This window comes from Pezoporus wallicus, unplaced genomic scaffold (genome assembly GCF_028554395.1).
Source record: "Pezoporus wallicus isolate ANWC-B61680 ecotype Strahan unplaced genomic scaffold, APGP_CSIRO_Pwel_v1 contig_8791, whole genome shotgun sequence".
Lineage (NCBI taxonomy): Eukaryota > Metazoa > Chordata > Aves > Psittaciformes > Psittacidae > Pezoporus > Pezoporus wallicus.
In genome coordinates this window covers 820,278-841,557 of record NW_026635603.1, presented here as the reverse complement: position 1 = coordinate 841,557, position 21,280 = coordinate 820,278, and the positions used below count along the sequence as shown (strand labels likewise).

The 21,280-nt window shown below is 41.3% G+C and overlaps 1 protein-coding gene and 1 long non-coding RNA gene across 2 annotated transcripts in view; one reads left to right on the top strand and one right to left on the bottom strand.

Moving 5' to 3' along the window:
• On the bottom strand, nucleotides 1-11,577 carry LOC130592553 (uncharacterized). The gene is made up of 2 exons (XR_008970570.1): nucleotides 11,492-11,577; nucleotides 1-1,444 (listed from the first exon to the last, which is right to left on the bottom strand). It is a non-coding gene; the product is annotated as an uncharacterized LOC130592553 (long non-coding RNA).
• Nucleotides 11,578-11,856: 279 nt separating this feature from the next.
• SRBD1 (S1 RNA binding domain 1) overlaps nucleotides 11,857-21,280 on the top strand; it is a 125,370-nt gene continuing 115,946 nt past the window's right edge. Inside the window, exons 1-6 of the mRNA XM_057396971.1 lie at nucleotides 11,857-11,992; nucleotides 13,168-13,278; nucleotides 17,361-17,457; nucleotides 18,728-18,810; nucleotides 19,235-19,400; nucleotides 19,852-20,199. Of these exons, the coding sequence (XP_057252954.1) occupies nucleotides 18,728-18,810; nucleotides 19,235-19,400; nucleotides 19,852-20,199 (597 nt within the window). The 5' untranslated portion in view covers nucleotides 11,857-11,992; nucleotides 13,168-13,278; nucleotides 17,361-17,457. The remainder of the gene's footprint in view (nucleotides 11,993-13,167; nucleotides 13,279-17,360; nucleotides 17,458-18,727; nucleotides 18,811-19,234; nucleotides 19,401-19,851; nucleotides 20,200-21,280) is intronic.

Sequence of the window (21,280 nt, the reverse complement as noted above, 5' to 3'; positions counted from 1 at the left end):
AAAAATAATTGTGGGTTTATTTTTTACCATAACTGTCAACACAATTTGATGAAAATGTATGTCAGAATTATAAGGGCATAGCATTTTTCTGAAGTGCTACTCATGAAAAACATTTCCCATCCCTAATACTAATATAACTGAAGGAGTCCTTTGGGAGACTGTCAGTATCCATGGTATTAACATCCTGAGTCTGGGGAATCCAGTGTCCTTCACCCATCCTTAGAAAAAGCCAAAGAAATTTACTGCCTCTAGAGGTCTATATGTGATGCTTTAAACAGTAGCATAGACAAAATACTAATATTTCTATCTTTGATTTGACTGTTCTTGCAGGTACCACAGTCCCCACATCACTTCATTCTTCATAAAATAAATAATTCAAAGTATGTATTTATCCACATCACGTAGCACATCATAGTTTCAGTTTTGTTTTCTCCCATTTATTTGTTTTAATCTGTTTATTTACACTGTCCTTAACATATCTTTATATCCCATTCAAACTCATGAGATTTCTGGTTTATGCTCCAGTTTGTATTAGAATTTTTACACTAGATTTAGCCTGGGGAGAAATGTAGGCACTTTATTTATTAGGATAAACTTATATTTGTAAATAAAAGGAGCAGTTTCTTTATGTAACTCTTCCTCCGACATATGGAAGTAGCTTACACTTGCTCCAAAACACAGAAAGCTGTGATCTGCACTAAGGAGTCATAAGGAAGAGAGGAAGGAAAGAGTGGATAACAATCAGGTTAAAAACTGGTTTTATAATCAGCAAGTATTTATCATCACTGAAACAGCTATTATCCAGTATAATCAATGTAGAATTTAATCTATAATTCTAACACATTTTTCCAAGTCTGTGCTGATATATTCGTAACTTCACAAAATACTTATTTTGGACAGAAACTTTTCTAGTTTTGCCTAATCTTTTTACACACAATTTGAGTATCAATCCAAACATTTCTATATTATGTGTGGATTAACAACATAACCTTTTCCAGATGTTTCAGTAGGATATTTTATGCCTGAATACAGAAGCAGAGGACCAAAACATCACCTAGTTTGCTTTGGCGTGGGCTTTTTATTTTGCTGTGATCGAAGAAATGCCAAGTCTGGAAAAATGAGGATAATTGTTTCAAAGTTATGAGTTTTAAATGAGGTGTTTTCCTCCAAAAAACTTTGTCTAGGATTTTTTTTCTTCTCACTCTAAAATGACATAAACTAACAATATCAAACGCACTAAGATATCTAAATGTTAACGTTCTGGTGTCCAGTGATGATGACAAGATCATGAAGCAGAGCTCCCATTGTACTTAAAACCTATTAAAGCTATGGCACTGTACTGAGATATAATGGATTCAAATACCTAATTTTAATGACCTCTAGTTTGGAAAGATGTCTTCTGCTGATTCAGAAATTCATCCAATGATTGGATCCACGTGAATATCTACCAAGAAAAAAGACAAGCAGAAATGAGTGAGTTCAAATATTTCAGGTCTGGGATTGTTTGAGTAAAACCCACTGAATACTATTTCATCCATTAGGTTATTAATGGGACCGTTCAAGTCCTCTGCTGAAACTTAATACTCTTTACTTTGGGAATACAAGTCTACTGATGAGAGATAGCGTTCAGAAAGGCATTTGAAGTCAGCAAGCTGTGACATGTTGACACTCACCTTTTTCCATAAGGACAGTGCATCAGCATGTGGAATATAAAATATGGATGGTTTTCTTCTCTTTCCTGATTATTAGTAGATTGCATGGAGTGGATGACAATTTATTTATTGCCAGCTGTCTGAAATACCCTTTATAAGGACTTTTTTTTTCTAGCTAAGCCGGGGAATGCTTATTTACCTCAGGAGACAACTTGTAGTTGTATCATAGCCATGAAGCTGTGCAGTGAAGCACATGTTCAGTTTAAGAAGACATCTGCGACTTCAGGAAAGTGCTTCAGAATAAAAAACAACATGTTGTGCACGTACAGTTTTCTGTTCTCCATTTGACATGAGAGAGTTCAGGAAGCTTCAGCAGAAAACAAGGGAGACTAAGCAGCAGCAAGTTACTGCACTGGCAGAGTGCAATTACTGCAATGGAAAGGCACAAATGGTCCATCCTTAGCAGATGAGAAATACCGAATTGATTTACACCACATGATTAAACATGTTCTGGAATTGTCCCTGCTAGGAATGTTTTCTAGATTTGCCCTTCAAACAGCTGTTCAGCATACCTGCTCATATCCTTCTGCTTTACAAGACAGCTTCACAAAGCTCTCTTGGGAGGGCAAACCACATTTGACTTAATTTTATGGAGGCTCCTTCCAAACTCTACAGGAAACTCGCTCAGTACCTCCTTTAAGGGGCCAAACACAGACCCGCATCTCTGTGCTCCTCCTACAACCTTCCAGTTTACTTTTTCTCACAAAGGCACTTCAGGGAGAGGCATTTCTCAAACTGGCAGAAGAGATCTATCTAGGCACACAAAGGGAGAATGATGGGAGTACTCTCTGCTATTGTGTGTATTTACAACTGGGATACTGTTGTGACACCAGGTTACTGCCCATCAACAGCATTTATTACTGTTGTTACAGAAGCAACACTGCTAAAATATGGGCTGTTCCTTGATGCCATTTTGTTTGATGGCAAAATGAGAACACAAATATCTGCATTTCTGGGGAGAGCTGATGGTGAGTTGCTGCAAAAAGTACTCAAATACAAAGAGACAAAACAACCAAGTTAATACAATTATGTTTCCCATAATGAATCTTCCTTGTTACTTGCTTTCTTGTCACACTACTGTCAGGTCTAATAACATAGGCATCATCTTCTACTCTGAATTATCTTTAGAGTTTGTCTTGCTGATTTTTTCAGCAGTAAAATCTTCAATCACAGTCTGTCAAAGACACAAAGGAGCATCAGCCTGCTTTTTTGGTTATGACAGATGTATTCCTGCACCACTCCTGTTCATTCAGAATGTTGTAAGGATTTGTGTAGGTTTTTGCCTAAAACAACATACTGGTTGCTCTCATTTATTCTTGTTAGCATAAACTCATGCTGTTGATTTTCACTTTCAGGTTCCTACGCAGCCCATCCCCACTCCATCTACAATGGCTCTTTCCTAATAACATGTCAACACCTTCTCTGATCACTGACTCTTAGAAGCAGGCAAAACTCCTTTCTTATGTTTTAATTCAAGAAGAGAAGTGTTTTTTTCCATGCTGCCTTCATGCCTAGCAGTTCCCTGGAGACACCTGTCCATCTGCCCACTGGGCTCCAGACTCCAAACTCTACTGTGACACCCACAAATACACACAATACCAGTCTGCTCTTCTTCTACCTACAGCTTGGTAGGATCCTGCTCCATGACAGCAGCTCCCAGTTCTTATGATAATATTAACAGAAGCAACAAGGACTCAATAAGCAAAAGGTCTTTTGTGGGAATAGACTTCTTTCTGAAAAGTCCAGATGCTAAACCAGCTTTGTCTAAATAATGACAGACTAGGAAAGAAGAAAAAGGGACTTTCAAACCCTTACAGTTGCGCCCTCCAACTCCCTCCCAGTAAGAGGTATGAAGGATGAACAAGCTTTCTAGTTTTACCAGCAGTAGTAAGCAAAACCCCCACAGTTCATAGGGAATAAGTCTTCTCCTTCACTAGAAAATGCTAGAAATCACTGTAAACCTACATTCAAAGGTACTTAACCAGCATCTCTTCCTCTATCATCATGGTATTCAAGCTATTTAATATCACTTTCCCTTTCAAAGATTGATCATACATTTATTAAGGTGCATCACTTCTGATCTGATCTTCCAGCAATTTATCATGCTTTTACTACCTATAATTGTCATTTTAAAGATATTTTTTTTAAGAGTGGGAGTTTCAAAAGAATATTTTCTAAAAACACATCCAAATCCCCATGGTCACCTACAGTCTTTACCATACATTTATAAATCCTAACTATAAAGTAAGATTAACAAATAATTGCACTGCAGTATATTTGGTGAAGTGACTGTACTTTTCTTCACCAGTGAAAGGTGAAGTGGCCAGCTAAAATGAGAACTAAGCAGCTAATGGAAGAACACTTCATTTAGGAATGTAAGGAAGTGTAATATGCCACGCACATCCTAAATTAAGTCTTCTGGTATTGCAGAGCCATGACTGCAAAGTCATTGTGTGTATATGGGTGGGAGTCGGCAAATAGCTGTGATGGAAGCTCAAAGTTTCTCTTTAATCTTGTAATGTGTTCACTGGTATTTTATTTACAGAAGCAATTACTTCTGGCTATATATAGTTAGTTACTGTAATAGTTATCTTACAGGAATAGCAACCAAGTTTTATGTGTCAACATTCTCCATTCACTGGAATTTTTGGAACTTCTTGTGAGAGAATGAATTACCTGCGATGTTGCAGGATAACCAAGACAAACAGAAGCAACCAAACTGGCCATTTTATAGGCCTGCTAGTACAGTTAAAGCCAACGTTGCTGGGTCGCTGTTTCTTAAACCTAACAACACTGCTTTAAACTTAGCAAAGATGAGGCACTACATACGTTTATGTTACTTTAAAAATGTTGGCCTGGTTACAAAATCCTGCGCACACTTCAAACTGAACAGATATTGCAGCTGAGTCTGCAAGACTGACAGTAGTTATTTAAAATAGCAGTTACTAGGATTGCTAGCAGAGACATTTTCAAAGTATTGCTAACCAAACTGCAGGCTGCCATGCTAGCAAAAGTACTGACACACATTACAACTACAACCACAACCAAAAACCAAGCTCTAACATCACCCGGTGAAGGCCACGCCAGGGTCTAGCAGGATATTCTAGCAATAGTTGTTGGTGGCAGTTGTCACTTCCAGAGGGGCTGGATCTAAGGGGAAAACACATCTCTCCCTGCATGCGTCTTTCTCAGCTCTCATCTAGGATCAGGTTAATCCATCTCCAGCTGCAGCTCTGCTGAAGACAGTGGAATTTCAGACAGGTGACAAAGGCCTTATGGGACTCTCATTTTCATCTTTACATTTGTGTGGATTTGGCCACACACATAAAAACCCTCTTCTGGATTTTAAAGCACCAGCTTGCTTTCAAAGATTGGAAAAGAGAGGAAATGATGACTGAGAAATAAAGAAGTTCTCTAAATGCTAAATTGTATCAGAATATCTAACACTATGACTACATTTTGACTACATATAAACTTTGTTTCAAAATTATCCACGGATTACTTAGAATTACTTGGTTAGAATTAAATCAAGAATACTTGGTTTAAGTATGCCTGTATGAACTGTCAATGCCAGCAACAGGCAGACAGGGAACATGGCAAAAATCAGATTGTTACTGTCCAGGCACTGACTGGAACTGGTCAGAATCTTTCTGGCAGGAGTTTTCCTGTAAAATTTAAGATTCTTATGCAGCCCCTTTATGGGCTAATACCTGAGTGCATGATAGTCACTGTTTATCCTCACATGCCATTTTAGGAAATGCTATTAGTAGCCCATTTTCACAATAAGGAACCAAGGAACAGAAAGAGTCCCTCATTGAAGGTCACACAGGACAGCTGTAGCAGAGGAGGAAATTGAGTCTGAGATTCAGATTAATGTTCCCTAGACCAAAGCCCTTTTCATAGCTTGCTGAAAGCATCTGATCAATTTGTAAGCACTTAAGCTGCTATTCGAACAGACAGGAATAATGGAACACGTTTCAAGGCCCCTTCACTTGCCAGCATCATCTCCTGTTTTCAGAAGTGATGGATTTAGTCCCTCTGTAACAAGACACGCGGCCTCATGGCTATTGAAGGTCCTTACCCAGGTGCTTCTGCAGAGCCAGCAGAGGAAACTGGAGACTCTGATTTGCCTCTGAGGCATCCTCATCCCACATGCAGAGAACTGACAAGCAAATATATCTATATATATAGGGTAAAATAAAGAGGGTAAATCCTTTTATATGGATAACAGTACAGGAATAATGGGGGTTGTTAGTTCAATGGATGACCACTTTAATTCTGATTCTCCCAAATGTGACTTTTCCCAAAAAACCCTGCAGCCTAGAAAACAGTTTACTATAATCTTGAGCATACTTATTTACAAAAATCAGAACTGACCTCAACAGAAGCAGAGCTGTCCTCTAGCCATCTTTAAACCACAATTTGCTTCTGATTCTAAAGAGACATTCTCTTCTGAAATAAATTCATGCAGTAACTCAGGAACAATAGCCTATACTGGAGTCTAAACATCCCTTAGTATTCCTTATCTTCCTTCCAAGATTTAGTTCCTTTTCCATTCCCTTAGGTATACAGACTGGACATATTAGCATGTAACGCAGCTTCAGGAGTAATCCTGCAAAACAGTTGCTGGATCAATAGGGAGAACAGTCACACTATCTTCTCTACAGCTGTACAGTTAATGGATCCACTGGAATACCAATGGATTTTGAAGATGTAGGATATGGTTTTCTACCTTTGCTGAAGGCACATAATTTGTCTTTGCTGTCATCCTTCACAACGGGAAAACAAAAAGGCTGTGAGGATAAATACCTGTGCTTTGTGGAGCAACTCAGAAGCAACTCAAACACACTCTGACAATAGATATTTCATGCTATATGTGCATAGGGACTACACGTCATATGGACCATGCGCCCTGCACCATCCACACACAAAGAAGAGCTGCTATAAATGCATACAGAGCAATTACACAGCAATGGCCAGTAGATTCAGTAGGTGTTGGACTAAGAAAGTTGCTGCAGTGTCTTCCTCAAAGTGTAACTTGGGATCTGAGCATAGAGGACCCTCATTCTGAGAAGGCATCATGACAGATGCTGTAAAGACTGTGGGGCATTTAAAGTCTGCAAGGGTGGAGGTCACATCAGTATTCTGGGTAGGCAGTGCATAGGCTAAAGGTAAGGTCTAACTATATGACCAAAGCAATAAGCTTGTAGTAGTGGCAATAGCAACAGTGACATGGAGCTTCCATTACAAGCACCTACTACCACACAAAATAAAAATATCAGTGCTTTGTCCAGCTGACAAGTAAAAACATGAATACAGTGCAAACTATTTCCTGACAGATCTCTGCTTCTACTGATTGACATTTCTATCAGTCCCAAATCAAATGGTTACTTAATACAAACCACCCATGTCACTGCTGGGCACACAACAGTGTTTAGGAGTCAGAGGCACAGATGAGGATGCCATCACATTGTATTTTTGTACAAACACAGCCAGTGAGATGGTCTCTTCCTCAAGACCTTTCAGTATAAATATAAGGCAGGAAGAAACAGAAGAAAACAAAACCAGATGGGTATTACAAAAGCACTTTGAGAGTATATTGGCAAGATAGACGCGTTCTTTAAGGCCCTGTAGACAAAAAGAAATTGAGGAGGTTTTGAAGCAGGGCGCTTTTTTTGCCAGATGCTCTTATGTCTGCATTGTTTGCAAAAGGCCTTTGCTAATTAATTGGGAAATTACTGATTTTATTTCTGCAAGGCCACGCAGACAGGTGCAGATAGATAAAAGCAAGCTCTGCTCATGCTCTGAGCTGCCCAGACATAAGCTAGCTTCCGTCTGGAAGATGTAGAGTCACATTAATGTGGCACCATGCCCAAACTAACATACCCTGCCTCTCAGGAGTGCTCATTAGCTTAGATTCATGCAGTTATCTTAGTTCTGGAGTGGGTCTTTTTGGTATCTGACAAGCTAAGGGCAATGGCAAGGTCTTTCTGGCCTCCTCTGTGTACGTATACCTTTATGTCACTACATGTTGCAACCTTTTGTTGAGAAATGGACTGTTAAAAATCACCAGGTCTCTTCTCCCAGTTGACCTCCTAAGGAAACGTTTGTCAGTCTGCCAAAATGATAAAAAAGCCACATTAACATCTCATGGTTCAGCTCATACCATCATGTAAGCACAGCAATGGCTGCAGGAGAAGCTAATGCACGAGCTGCCAAAGCACTGAGGTAGGAAACAGGAGTATGGATTACATTGTTTATGAAGGCTGAGTACCGACCATACAGCCCTCAGCATGTTCCTGCAATGTGGCCAAGAACCAGGTTGCACTCTCATACCAGAAGTAATTCAGCATCTGCCTACAATGGAAAATTTGGGGGAACACTGTGATGGACTAGATTTCTTCTAGGTCTGAAGGGGGAGAGAGGAAGACCCCCTGGCTCCCCTCCCTTTCTGACATTTCAGGTAGCACAAGTTTTCCAGCTCCCAGAAAAAGAGAAAGACATGCAGATATGCTGAATTTCTTGCCACTGACCACTGTTAGGATTCATAACCCATCACCCTACAATAAAACGACAAATTTGACTGGTTGTATATTGAACTGTGGCTACTGTGGAAAAGATACAGGATTCCGTCCCCACTGGTAATACAGGATATGGGACAACTGCGCTCAATTTAGCTTTTATTTTCTATCAGACATAGGAAATTGCACTCAGCCATAGGAGAATGCTGCTGAGATTGCAACATGAAGGACTCAGTTAGGGGTGAAAGGACAACACAGGTGCTCTTCAGATTTTAATTCTGCCTCCTTGTGTTTATTTCTCTATGCTAGTTTCAATTTTCCACGCGAAGCCTCCATTTACCAGTAAATATTTGCACAAAGGGCAGTATAAAGATTACACAAGGAGCTCTAATTGTGGTGTTCTGCTTGGCTTTGCAGCCTAAATAATACTTTTTAAATACAGCTTTAAAAAACCGTATCAGGCATATATAATTGTATGATAACATTTATACTAATATACAGATCAGAGATTTTACCATAGTTACGCCTGGAGTGTCTTTTGTGAGCAACTATATGCTTTTTTTGTCCAGCCTGCAGACTGCTACAACAGCTGAAGCAGCATAAAGCTGCAGCTCATGCAGTCCCTGTTAGCAGGGCCAATTAGTTCAGGTTAAGTGCTGCACTAGCTACAGCTAGACAGCTTTTGGCCATTGCAGAGCATAGGTGGATCTTTTGCTTGTACAAGAGCACATACACATATCTTGTGCTGAAGAATTTCCAAGCACGAGCTTGAGAAAGCATTCTATTCAGGGCAATACTGGAATAGGCTGACACTTAAGTCCTTCTGAAACCAGAGGGTAATCTGTGTTTAAACTTAGTCCTGTGCTTTAATCTGCTCTTTTACTGTTTTGCTATCCTGAATAGAGATAAACATAAGCACGTGCTTTCCTGAGTGGAGCTCTAAAAACATTACCATGCAGCAGTTCAGACAAAGATTTATTGGTGTCAAGTCTAGCCTCTATCAAAGAACAATAACACACAGAACGAGCATTCCATCTGGGAAATGAAAAGCTGTTTCACTTTGTAACTATAATGCACTGCATTAGAAAGTAAATCCTACACAGGTAAGAGAGGAAAAAAGCCTTCTGTGATTAGAGTAATTTTATTGAAAATTATCCAAATGACAGAGTTTCAGATTTTATATACTCGATTTTACGACGGTTGGCTCTTTTGAACTGAACTCTGAAATAATTGGCCAAATGCCCTTTTAAAGGTTTAGAGAAACGTCAGTCTTAATCTTTTGCAGCAGGGGTCACTATAAACAAATCTAAAGAAACCTGCCACCATAGAATACATATGCCAGAACAGACAATAGGATCACTTATTATAGATAAGGAACGGTGTCACCGTAAGCAAGCAATAGAAAAAAAAATACAAAACCACCAACATTTTTATATTGGTAATTTCTTCAAAATCAGTTGTTCTGGCTTAGCCCATCCTTACAAGAACACTAACCTATTTTTAAACTATTAATAGAAGAGAAATAAAGTTGACTCCACGATATGCACTTAGCCTTGGGAATTTTAATGCGGTGCATCAAAGGAGTCAGATGACACAGGCGGTATTTTTATGTTCTGCACAAAGTTTCTCTGAAAGTATTACAAAATATAATCAGACCAAGTATTCAAATATGATTTTAGAGCTATTTATAGTCACAATCTTCTGTTCTTATAGTGCACCAAGTTCTATATTTAAAGACTGCTTTCACATTGGCATAAGAGCAGCATCTGATCTGAAATATAAAATCTCCAGAACCTCACCTATTGTAAATGACAATGTTTCAGATGAAAAATTGTCTGACGTTCTAACATGATTTCAATTGTATTACATTAGCTGGTTAAATTACAATAGCTCAGTCTTAACAATGGATTTCCCTAGTATTAGACTAAACTAGTATGCTCTTACTAGGATAAAATTCCAAGTGAACCAGCTCTGAGCCTGGAAGCTCTATTACCTTTAAATATGTGAACAGTCATACTGAGGTCTGTGAGTCAGATCCTCAACTTGTGTAAATCACAGGCCCTATTTAAGTCAACAGAGCTATGACAGTTTATATCAGCTGAAGTTTTGGCACCAGAGATACAAACCCATGCATAAAGACAAGTATGTGCATAAGTCTCTCTCTGGGCCCCTGAAAGCTATAGAGGTCAGTAAACTTCATCAAAAGAGAGAAACTGCATTGTGTTTAAAGCCATTCATTCCGGACTGCTAAACACACATTTATTATAAAGTCAAGATGAAAAATTATGAATTATTTAAGTTTATTACACCTTAGTAACATTTAAGACGTTGCCATTCCAAGGCTGGAGGACAGCTGGCTGGTAGTTATGACCACAAGTTACAAATATTTATGATACAAAGCAGAAGACCTTTTAGGGTAATGGATGCTCAAAAGCAGCTTTAATGTAACAGCCCACTTGCTCCATTCTTCTAGTGATGGCTCCAGAAACCAGCACCCATTAAACTTTAAGCATGAGATGGATTTCACTGGATCCTTGCTGAACATTTACTTAGTAGATACAGATGAAAAAGGAATAGATGTAGAGATTGCAGGGAAACACAACGTTATATGAAACTAACATGGGTGACAGACACTTGGGACAGTTCTTCCAGCACTAGAGTACAAATGTTTGTATAGTTTGCACGGGTAAAGGAACACTAACATCCTATGTATTATGCTCTTACCTACTCAGTGGGCTGAGAGAAAGGGCATGTATTTGTGTCTTCTATGGTCACATTTGGTAGTGTGTTTCACACAATGATGATTTTTGCTTCCCAACACCCCTGTTTAAAATAACTAACCTTATTTCCCAGTGGGTTTTGGCTAGCAAAAACAGTAATGTTCCTGATGTTCCTAACACCTTTCAAACTCCCATCAGCCAATAATGGAGCGTAGGCATTTTGCATGTCCACTCATTGTCCTCTGGAGTGAAAGGTGGCTGACCCTCTCGCACTGTGACAGAGGCGGGGACCCTGTCCCACAGCTCTCACACCGTCACCTTGCCCAACACGACGGGGAAAGCCCATACCCACCGACACGAGGGAACAGGGCAGCCGATAACCACGACCTGACACGGCCATCGCGGTGCACCTCAGCAGCCTGGAGGCCGCGTTAGGCCCTGCTGGGCCTCCCGGGGGAATCCTGCAACCCAAAGAGGCAGCGAGAGGGGAGACCCGGCCTTACCCAGGTCTGATGAGGCGCGGGGAGAGACGACACACCCGCACGGGCGGGCCGGCTTCCACCCTGCCCGGCACAGGCACAGAAACCGGCTTCCCTGTGTCCCAGCGGTGCCGCTCCGCTCCGCTCCGCCTCTCCCCGCTCCCCTCAGGGTCACAGCTCGGACCCGGGCTGAGGCCAGATCCGCGCCCGCCGCTGCAGCGCCACCTGGCGGCCGCACGTCCACCCGAGCCCCGCCGGCAGCGGGAGGGCAGCGCGGCACGATCCCTGCTCCCCGGGGACAACCCGACCCCTCGGGGAGCACTCAGCACCACCTTCGCTTCTGCCGCTCCCCTCGGTACAGCGGGAACACGGTGGGGCCGTGGGGCAGACGGGGCCGGGGCAGAGGGCGGGGCCTCCGCCGCTCCCGCCCCCCTCCGGTGCCCGCTTCCTGCGGCGCGGCACCGCTGCCGCTTCCTGCTCCTCCCCGCGGCGCGTCGGGCGGGGGCCTCCGCCATGGCTGCTCTGGCGGCCCTTTCAAACGCGGCAGCCGGCACCAGCGGGTAACGTCGGGGGAGCCTCCCGTGCCTCCCGTCCCGAGGGTGCGGGTGAGGCCGGGCGGGCAGTGGCCTGCGGGGCTGCGCTGTCCCGGGCGCTCTCCGTGCCGTGTCGCGCCGGCAGGAGAGGGGTTTGTGTTGTCTCCGTTGTTCAGGTGGAAACGAGATGCTTTATTCCCGGCTCTCCGTTTCTGCCCCTTGCCTGTTCCCCAGCTGGGGGTGGAAGGGCTGCTCGGGGCTTCTCTCGCCGTGAAGCTGTGCCCGGGGTCCCGCTGTGAGGGAGCGGCGGGGTGCGGGTGGGCGGGACCGCGGCACCCACCGGGCTGGGGATGAGCGGGAGGCGGCCGGGGTCCCGGAGCCGCTGGGCTGCTTCCTATGCCCCCTGCCTGTCCCGGAGCAGGATGGGCCTTGTGAAGGGGGTTGTTCTCGTGGTGCTGCCCAGGAACTGGTGCCCTTCCCAGGCAGGGAGGGTGAGATGGAGCTGAAATAGTTCCTCTTGAATGCTGTCTACAGATCTCGGGAAAGTAGGATGTTGTCTGGGGAAGAATAGGGCTTCCAAGTGTGTAAAGTGTATTTAGAGTTACGTCACGTTTCTGGACTAAAAGGCAGTGATTTCTATGGCAGTGAGTCACCAAGCAGCAGCAGTGCTTTACTGTCAACTCCCCTTGTGCCTGTAGGACTCCAGAAGTGAGTGTTATTGGTGTGGTAAACTGTTGTCACCAGACGTGCATCTTCTGCATCCTTCAGGAGCAATGACATCGCACTTAATTAAGCTGTCCCCCAGGTTTTGGATAATGTCTGTTTTCATAGATGGTTTGAGATAAGTGAATTAAATAATGCATGGAAAGTGTTGCTCCCCCCCCCCCCCCCATTCCTGCACACACCTTTTCTGCTTATGGCAGGCTGCTGTTGTCTTTTTCCTTAGTAGGATCAGAGGAAGCAAACTTGGAGAAGAGTGCGTGTTCCAAAAGGCATGCCCCTGGTGGTTTGCGTTTTTGGGGGTACTTCTGTAAGAAGCAGCAGTAGGTGATACCCTTGCCAGTCTTATACCTTTTTCTTCCTGGTTAGCATTGGGGACTGTTTTGCTGTGTGTGTGTACCCTCTATGTCTCTCTCTTTCTGGCTGTAGTTTTCCAGTTAGCACTGGAGTCTTCTGATTTGTATCTGCAACTCCTTTCTCAGGCAGTCCTGACTGGCTTTGTGCAGGAAAAGTCCTTGGGAATCCACTGTTCCAGCTTCTCTGAGCAAAAGCGTCTGGGAGTTTTCCAAGGTTTTAACCTTGAGAGAATTACAGTAAGTTGGATTTATATTCTGAAATACAACTTAATTTTTATAGATGAATAAAACACCTGGAGTGATAGAATAATTTCCATAAAGTTCCCTGCCATTGGTCTGCATAGTGTTTTTTCCTCTTTGCTGCTGACAGTGTGCTCACATCTTGATTTCTTCTTAGGATGTTATTCTAACATGCAATGGAAGCGTCTTAAAATGACAAAATCAAGCCTACATGTAATTATTGAAGTGGGTCATTCTGCTGCTACTAATAACGGTCTGAAATTCACTTGTCATATAGTTTTCCTAGTGCTTTTTATGTCCTGCCCCAGATGCTTGGTGTTATAATAAATGGTCGTTTGGCTGCTGCTGTTTGATTTAAGAAGAAACTACAATACAAATTTCTGTTATCCTTTATTCATGCTAGAAAAGAAGAGGCAGCAAAGCAGAGTTTGAGGAGCTTCCTGCATAGACAGATTTCCTTTCTGGAAGGGACAAGGTACTTTAGATTATCTGGAAAAGAGCTTCAGGAGTTTCTGTGTCCTTTTCTGCTAGAGAGGGGTCGAGGGTTTTTTTTCAGTTACTGAAATGAAATTAATTTCCAGGTATATGTGTGGTGGACTTGTGTTTGTTTGGGTCTGCATTGTGGTGTGGGTTTGTGAGTTTGGTTATTTTAAATCCTGTGTCTTCAGGTAGAAGAATCAATTTGGTTAAGTTGTAAGGTGCAGTAGACTTTGGTGATATTCAGATCTATATTTCTTTAGTTATGAGGGATCTATGTGACTCACTGTAGTAAGGTTATAAGATTTAAATTAGCCTGATTTTAATGAGTAGCTGACAGGCAGGGGGAAGTGTGCTATTTACGGGCATCGGGATAGCTGTAGTGCCTTGTGGAGCCCTGCATTGGAGGCGGAGAATAGAAGTGGTGGGAACAAAAGAGCTGGCACAAAACTGATGCCAAACTATTTGGAGACTAGACCTGGGAGATATATTTGTCTACAATAGCAATTGTTTCAATGGTTTCAGCTCTTCTTTACTGGACAGCATAATAGCTCTGCAAAGTTCTCGTTCAAATTGAAGTGGGAAGCACTTTTGAAGAATATGCTGTGACTAGTTTGGGTTTTGTAGAGAAGCAAGGCTTTAGTGATTACTGAGTGTGTGAAGCAAAGAGAATTCAGGTGTTTCGAACAATGATGTTTCATGCTGCCTGCTGTCATTTGGGAGATGGAGAAGTGGAAGAGTTTTGACTCCCTTAGTGGATCAGGGGTCTAGTGTGGAGTTTCAGCATTAAGGTTTTAGCCTGTGGCACCGAAGCAAAAAATCATATATGGACAGATTTGAAATGAAACAGGAGTTAGGAGCTTTAAGTATGTGTGCAAGCCCAAAGTTCCCAGAACTTGGCACATGTTGCCTGGCATGGAAGTAAAATACTGTTGGTGAGGTGATTAAAAACTCTTTTTCTCAAAGAACAATATTTTTCTTTATTTTTTTATTTAAAGCAAAGTTTCCAACAATGTACATAGAATAAGAAAAAAAAAATGTTAGTAGATGTTACTTTGAAGTTTGCTGACCTCGGGTGTGGGGAGAGCTGCTAGAACAGAGCTTGCAGGAGTTCAGCATGCCAGTTGTCAAGCCAGGGAAATCCTGCATAGGGTGACTGGACAACCCATGCACATCACTGAATGCTGCATGTGTTCTTCCTTCAGGTGATAAATAGAGGAGATGCCGAGCACTGTGAACGTGTTCAGTAAGGTTTAGCACTGCTGAACACAGGTATAGGAAGGCAAAAGTTTTGCTCTGACCTGATCTGTATAAATGAGATACTCTTAATTTTTCAGCTTTATAATTGGCTCTTCTACAGCTGTGGGACTTTTCTGGATTTGGGAAGGGGACACACAGCTGTGCCAAGCATAGTTTCTTTCCTTAATGTAGAAACCAGCTCTCACTTTGAGTCTGATTACCTGGAGGTGACAGAGAAGGAAGAGGTAAAGGCAGTTTTCCCACTGAGGCCACTTTATCTGGAAAATATAATCAGAAATAAGTGGCCTTCTTCATGCCATCTTGATCCCAGCATGCTGTGGGAGGGTGAATAAAAGCTCTTCCGAGCTCCCTAAACACTTGAGGCAGGAGACACCGGGAGCCATATCCCTGTAGAAGCAGAGCACAACGGTAAGGCTAGATCAGAGGTCAGTGTGCTTGTTTGATTGCATTGCCATGAAGTCAGTGCAGCCAGCATTGTAGATGCCCCATGTGGATCATAACTGTATTTGCTCGTTTCTTGAGTTTTTCTGCCTCTTCAGGAACTGTCTCTAAGCTTTTTACAAAAGATCTGTAATAGTTATTCATCGTCATCATCATTGGCATTTAGACTCCTTGCTTTTCCATGCTCTTCCCTGCCACCCCCTCTGCAGTGAATCATAGGAGGACTGTTACTCTTAGTCATTAGCTGTAGGTGTTAGCATACTCTAGTGCAGGCAGCTCAGGAGGAAAATTTAGCAGACAACTGTCTGGCAATTTGGAACAAAATCAGAAGTATTCTTGTGGATTAGAATAAACCCCCTCAATGATTCTTTAGAAACAAAATGAGTGCATGTAGCAACTGTCAAATTCTTTCTCTACAAATACAAAGTGCAGTTAGTTCATTGTATACATTATTAGAAGGGGAGGTGGTTATAACTTGGCCCCACCTCACAGTGATGCTCTATGTTTGATATTCATCTCATAAATGTCTTTTTGTATTGGGCTTTTATTTTGAGCTGTAGAACTCCAGTTTGGCTTCTGACCATGCCTCATCTGTTTGTGGAGGGTTCTTCTGAAATGAGTTTTGTGTTTAAAATTCACATCTTGCCTCAGTTGAAATTAACTTTAGGTGCAGGTACAGAAGCCTTTAGGAACAAAGTTACTACTTTTCCAAGAAAAATTAGTAGTTTAATAGTATAATTAAAGTCAGAGTTTGTATATCTGAGGCCAGTCTCAGCTCACTATGTGCTTGTAATAACTGACACAATATTGATGAATGAGACAGAGGACAGATTCTGTGCTGATCTTACCATCTTTGATGTTTGATACTTCTCCAGCTTTCTGAAGAACTCCAACAAACACTTAAAAGATGATCTGATGATTTTTTGAAGTGAAAAATCCAAGAAATCAAAAGGAAAAAACAACACCCAAACACTGAATTAGCCCATAAAGACTCAGCCTTATTACATACCACTTTCTATGCTATTTCATGCTTTCCTATGCCACTGCTAGATTTGCTATATGGTGATTCTGTTTAATTCAATGCATTGTATGAAGACAAGTAGACTTGGACTGGAGGATGTAGACCAAATATTAACCTGTTCATGAAGAATGTGGAAAATGTCTGTTTTCCTAAATCAGGGAGTTCATTTCCTATTCTCATGCTGATAAGGAGAGTTAAATCAGTCACCAGAGCTAGATGGCAGGAAGTACAATTAACTTCATAGAATAAGCTTTACTCTTGCTGTAATCTTACTTAATGTAACAATACAAATGCTGAGATGTTTTGAGACTCTGCCCTTGGCCACTTGAGGTGAGAGAGAAATATTAGCAGAATAAAGACCTTCTAGATGAGGCTTTCTTTTTACCTGGGCTTTTGGGTAAGTCCCAAAGCTATCACAGAGATATGCTGAGTGCAGGGAAGTATAGAGAATTAAGACTTTGGGTGAGAGAACATGTTTGTTGGCTTTTTCTTCTTCCTTGATGTGATTCAATGGATAGCCATAAAAAAGCTTGTTAAGAGTGTTAAAAACTGGAATACTGAAAAATACCCACCTAGCTGGATTAGCTGAAGAAACATGTCTGCTAATGATATTGTAAGCTAGATGCCTAGTTTCAGATGTGGAACCCAATGTATGAAGAGTGTGCCAGTGCCTGCAAAAAATGGATCGGAGATCCATCTGGCTTAGGTATTACCTAATTCTGGAAATCTTGATGTTGGGAACGTGAATGATGTTTTTGTTTCTCCCATTCACAGAATGGAGAAACAGATAAAGTACAATATCAAATGGAAACCTTATTTTCATGCCTCTGAGGTAATGGCAATAATGAATTAATTCAGGACTGTGATAATGACCATTCAGGTATAAAGAGCAAAGGAAAACGGAGAAGCAGAGTGGCTGGGTGAAGTTGAAGTTGTCTCAGAACTGAGAGTGAAGAGTCAGCTGGGAAGCTAGGAAGGTGAGTAGTATTTTTCATGCTCTGTGAAGATTTCTCTTTTCCTGTGGTAGATGTGTGTTCTAACCAGTCACATAATGAGCTTTCAGTCAGTGGAACAGCACAGCAATGCTGACCTGTTACTGCCCATCACAGTTGCTACATGGCAGTGTATGATGTGGGCTTCAGTAGTCTTCCTTCCACTGGGGTGCTGAAAATTGTCACTTAAATTTTGGGACTGCCTTACAAGGAAAACTGGCTGAGAGCCATTTGTAGCAATAGTTAGGTTTCTAGTGCTACAGAGGCTAGAATGAAGTTGAATTAAAGAGTGTTTCTCACTTGAGTTAAATGGCCCTTTTTTGAAAATGCTTATCTACTTTATGTGTGCCAATATGAGACTTTAAGGCTCACATCACAGTGGTAAGGCTGGATCAGAGGTCTAGGTGCAAAAAGTTGGGAGAATAGTATGTAGCAAATGATGAAATTTTACCAGATTTAGATAACATGCTGATGACTTTTATAGTTACAGAAATGCTTTAATATTTTTTTGTTTAAATTTTAATTTTCTGACAGGTAAAATTTTGAGGGTACCTAAAATTCTCAAACTAAAATAACCAAATATTGATATTCATGGGCCCAACCATTGCCAGTAGTTCTGTAACTAGTTAATTGAAATGCAGCTATTGTAGGTATGAATGTTGTGTCAGGAGAAAGTCTGTGCCTTCTCTTTTTACCTTTGGTAATTGTCTTTTATGCTTTCTATATGCTAATGAGCAGCTCAGTCAAAATAATTGGTTTTGTTATGCATACAAACAGTGGATAGTCTTTAAAGGTGAAACTCTAGATTAGAATGGACAGTCTTCTTGTAGTCTTGTTCCCATCAAAACCATATGCGAGCTCACTTTACTAGATCTCAATATTATTTACTGTGCTTGGGTCAATGGAGTAAAGTCTGGCACAGTATACAAGTGACACCTAATGATATGTCTGAGAACCATTACTCTTTTTTGCTAGGATAGCTTTACCTGCAAGCCAAATAATGACCTCTATTTGAAGAGAAAAATAATTTGAGAGGCTGTAGCACTGTTTCGTTTGCTCGGTTGTAAAGAGTGTTGAATGTGTGCTGCCGTGGCCTAAATTCTTGGATGCTAAGAGATCCAAACTTGCTCTTGAGGAAACTTTAGTGATTGGTGAAGACATTATGGGGGCATGCTTGGCAGTGAGTTAAAGGGCTGAATAAAAGCATCCAACTTCAGCCAAATGTTCTATTTCTCTCTTCTTGCCTCTGTTTCAGATGTCATCTCTACCAAGGAGGGTGAAATCTGAAGCCAAAACCTCTACATCAGAAGATGATGATCTACCTTCATTTCCTAGCTCGTAAGATTACTTTTGGCCTTAGGATTTTTTAAGAAGGTTTATGCTAAGCATGAGCAATTGTGTGAGAGCAACAATCAGTTTTGGGGATGTTGCTTAAAAAGTTTTCATGCACAAAGCTTGGATTGTAAACCACAAATGACCTATGCTGCTTCATGCTCACAGTGAAAACCTTATTGCCAGTTGTCCAAACAGAGTTAAGTGTGTACACATCCCAGTGACCAGCTTCAGGAAAGCTTGCTAAATTGTTCCAGCCTTTAACTCTGCAACAGCATGAAAGAGCTATCTTTTGAGTCTACCTACCTTTCTGTTCATTTATCCTGTTTGCTTCCTTTCATGTCAGAAAACACTCAGACTGGATTGCTTACGGTTTGTTTTTTTTTACTTTCTTTTCATAAGCAGTGTTGTTCACTCATTTGTTTTTCAGGAGCTCTGAATCAGAGGAGGAAGAGGACGAGTGGGAGCCAAAAAGTGAAATTGCCAAGAGACCTCGGTTGACAAAGAAAAATGAGGCAAAACCTAAAAAAGTTGCTGCTCCACGGACAGCTGTGGCCAGGAATAAGGTCAAGAAGGCAGCAATAAAAGAGGAAATGGTGAGTGTCTGTAAGCAAGAGACATTTAGTTGCTGTGGTTGGCAAGTAACATGAGCAGGATTTTTCCAGCTCTGGCTCACTTGGTTGCATGAGTCTGATCAGCTCATCTGATTCCACTGTTATGGCAAATATTCAGTATGCTTGGTAAGTGTGGTTTTCTCATGTATTTAAGTGTCCCAGCTCTAAGGGCCCTCCTTTAAAATTTTGGCCACTGATAATGACGAATTAAGGTATTTCTAAGATAATGATATTTGATCTTTTGAATCAAATTCTGCTGCGTATGTTTGTATCTTTTCCTGCATTCAAGGTCTCTGGTTTGGAATTTCCCTGCCATACAGAGACCTCACTTTGGAAAATGTTGTCTGGTATCAGGTCTTCCGAGGTTTTAATTGAAATGTTGAACCAGTATGTAACAGTGAGTGCTTAGTATGGTGTCAATGCCTTTTTGCAGGATGCTCCTGCAAAAGATAAGGGAATGCAGCTCCTAAAACCTAAGGAAGAAGATGTAGACACTAAACCAAAAACTTTACGTCAAAAGCCAGAAGTGCCTAAAAAAGTGGAAATAAATTCATTCCAAGGGAAGAATGTGCAGAGTTTAGAGAGTGATGAAAAACCCTCAACAAGTGTTCCTGTAGCAGGAATTCAAGTGAAACATGAGAAATCTGAAGAGGATTTTGCATTTGATGAACCACCTTTTAAAAAGATCAAGTCAACTACGTCTCCTGAAGGAAAGCCAGTTAAAAATCTAGGAGGCAACAAAGTAAAAGAAGAATTTGAAATGAACTGGGATATTGTGCAGGTATGAGATCTTTTCCTTTTTCTGAGGCATCCGTGCAACCATTTCCTACATAGTTAGTGCTTAGATTCTTTACACACAATTTCAGTCCTCTTGGCATTAGTTGGAGTGTCAGAGGGTCATTGTTCTGCTAAGCAGTCACTTAACATCTGCTTAAATTGTCATAATACATGTGTAAATATAAATGTTGGTAACTGGTAAAACTTCAAACTTTAATATTATTTTAATACTGGCTTTGGCAGTATTTAGTACTAAGCTTGCCTATAACAGTTTGCATTTTTCTTCTGTATCAGCACATGAGGTGGTGGTTTTTATATACTTAACTGAAACTCCTGCAGGAAGGGGTGATGAAAGATTTGGGATGTCTGTGTGTGCAGTTTCAGCATGTTAAGATTAGGTAGTGTGGATTGTAGCATTTGAGAGTGTTTATCCATTTACAGTACCATCAAGGAGGAGACTGCATTCACAAAACAGCAGTGACATCAAGGGAGACATCATCTATGTTTTTGTAGGATGTTAACTTTGAAGACATTCAGGGGATGAGAACTTTAGGATAGTTCTGGGATAGATCTTTTCTGGGAAGTTGGGTGGGTTATGGAAGATTTTAATGTGAACAGAATGGGAATAGATGGAGCACATTCTCTTCATCATCCTTAGTACTGCCTGCTTAAGAAAGGCGTATAATTTTGTTCCTGAGTCTTCTAAGGAATGGAAATGCAAATGGAGAATTTAATCTTTGTGTATTGTTGTTCTAAAAGCAGTGAATGTGATTGTGCAGGAATTGTTAAGTTTTAAGGCTCCAGAATAAGACTTTTGAAAGGCTTTGTCTCAGCAGTGCGTAAGAATAACTGTAGTGAAGTACAAACCAACCATGATAGTTAAAACGTTACTAAGCTAAGGTACTTACATGGGTTGTCATGGAGTCTGCATTGACACATTGTATTTTTGGTAACTTGGTGCAAGTTTGTGATGCCTCATTCATCTTGAAACCTTTAGCAGTATCATGCTAATTTCCAATTATGCCAGTTTCCAATTCGTTGAGTGGGATTTGCATCAGCTTTGGCATTGTGGGTTTGGCTTTGTT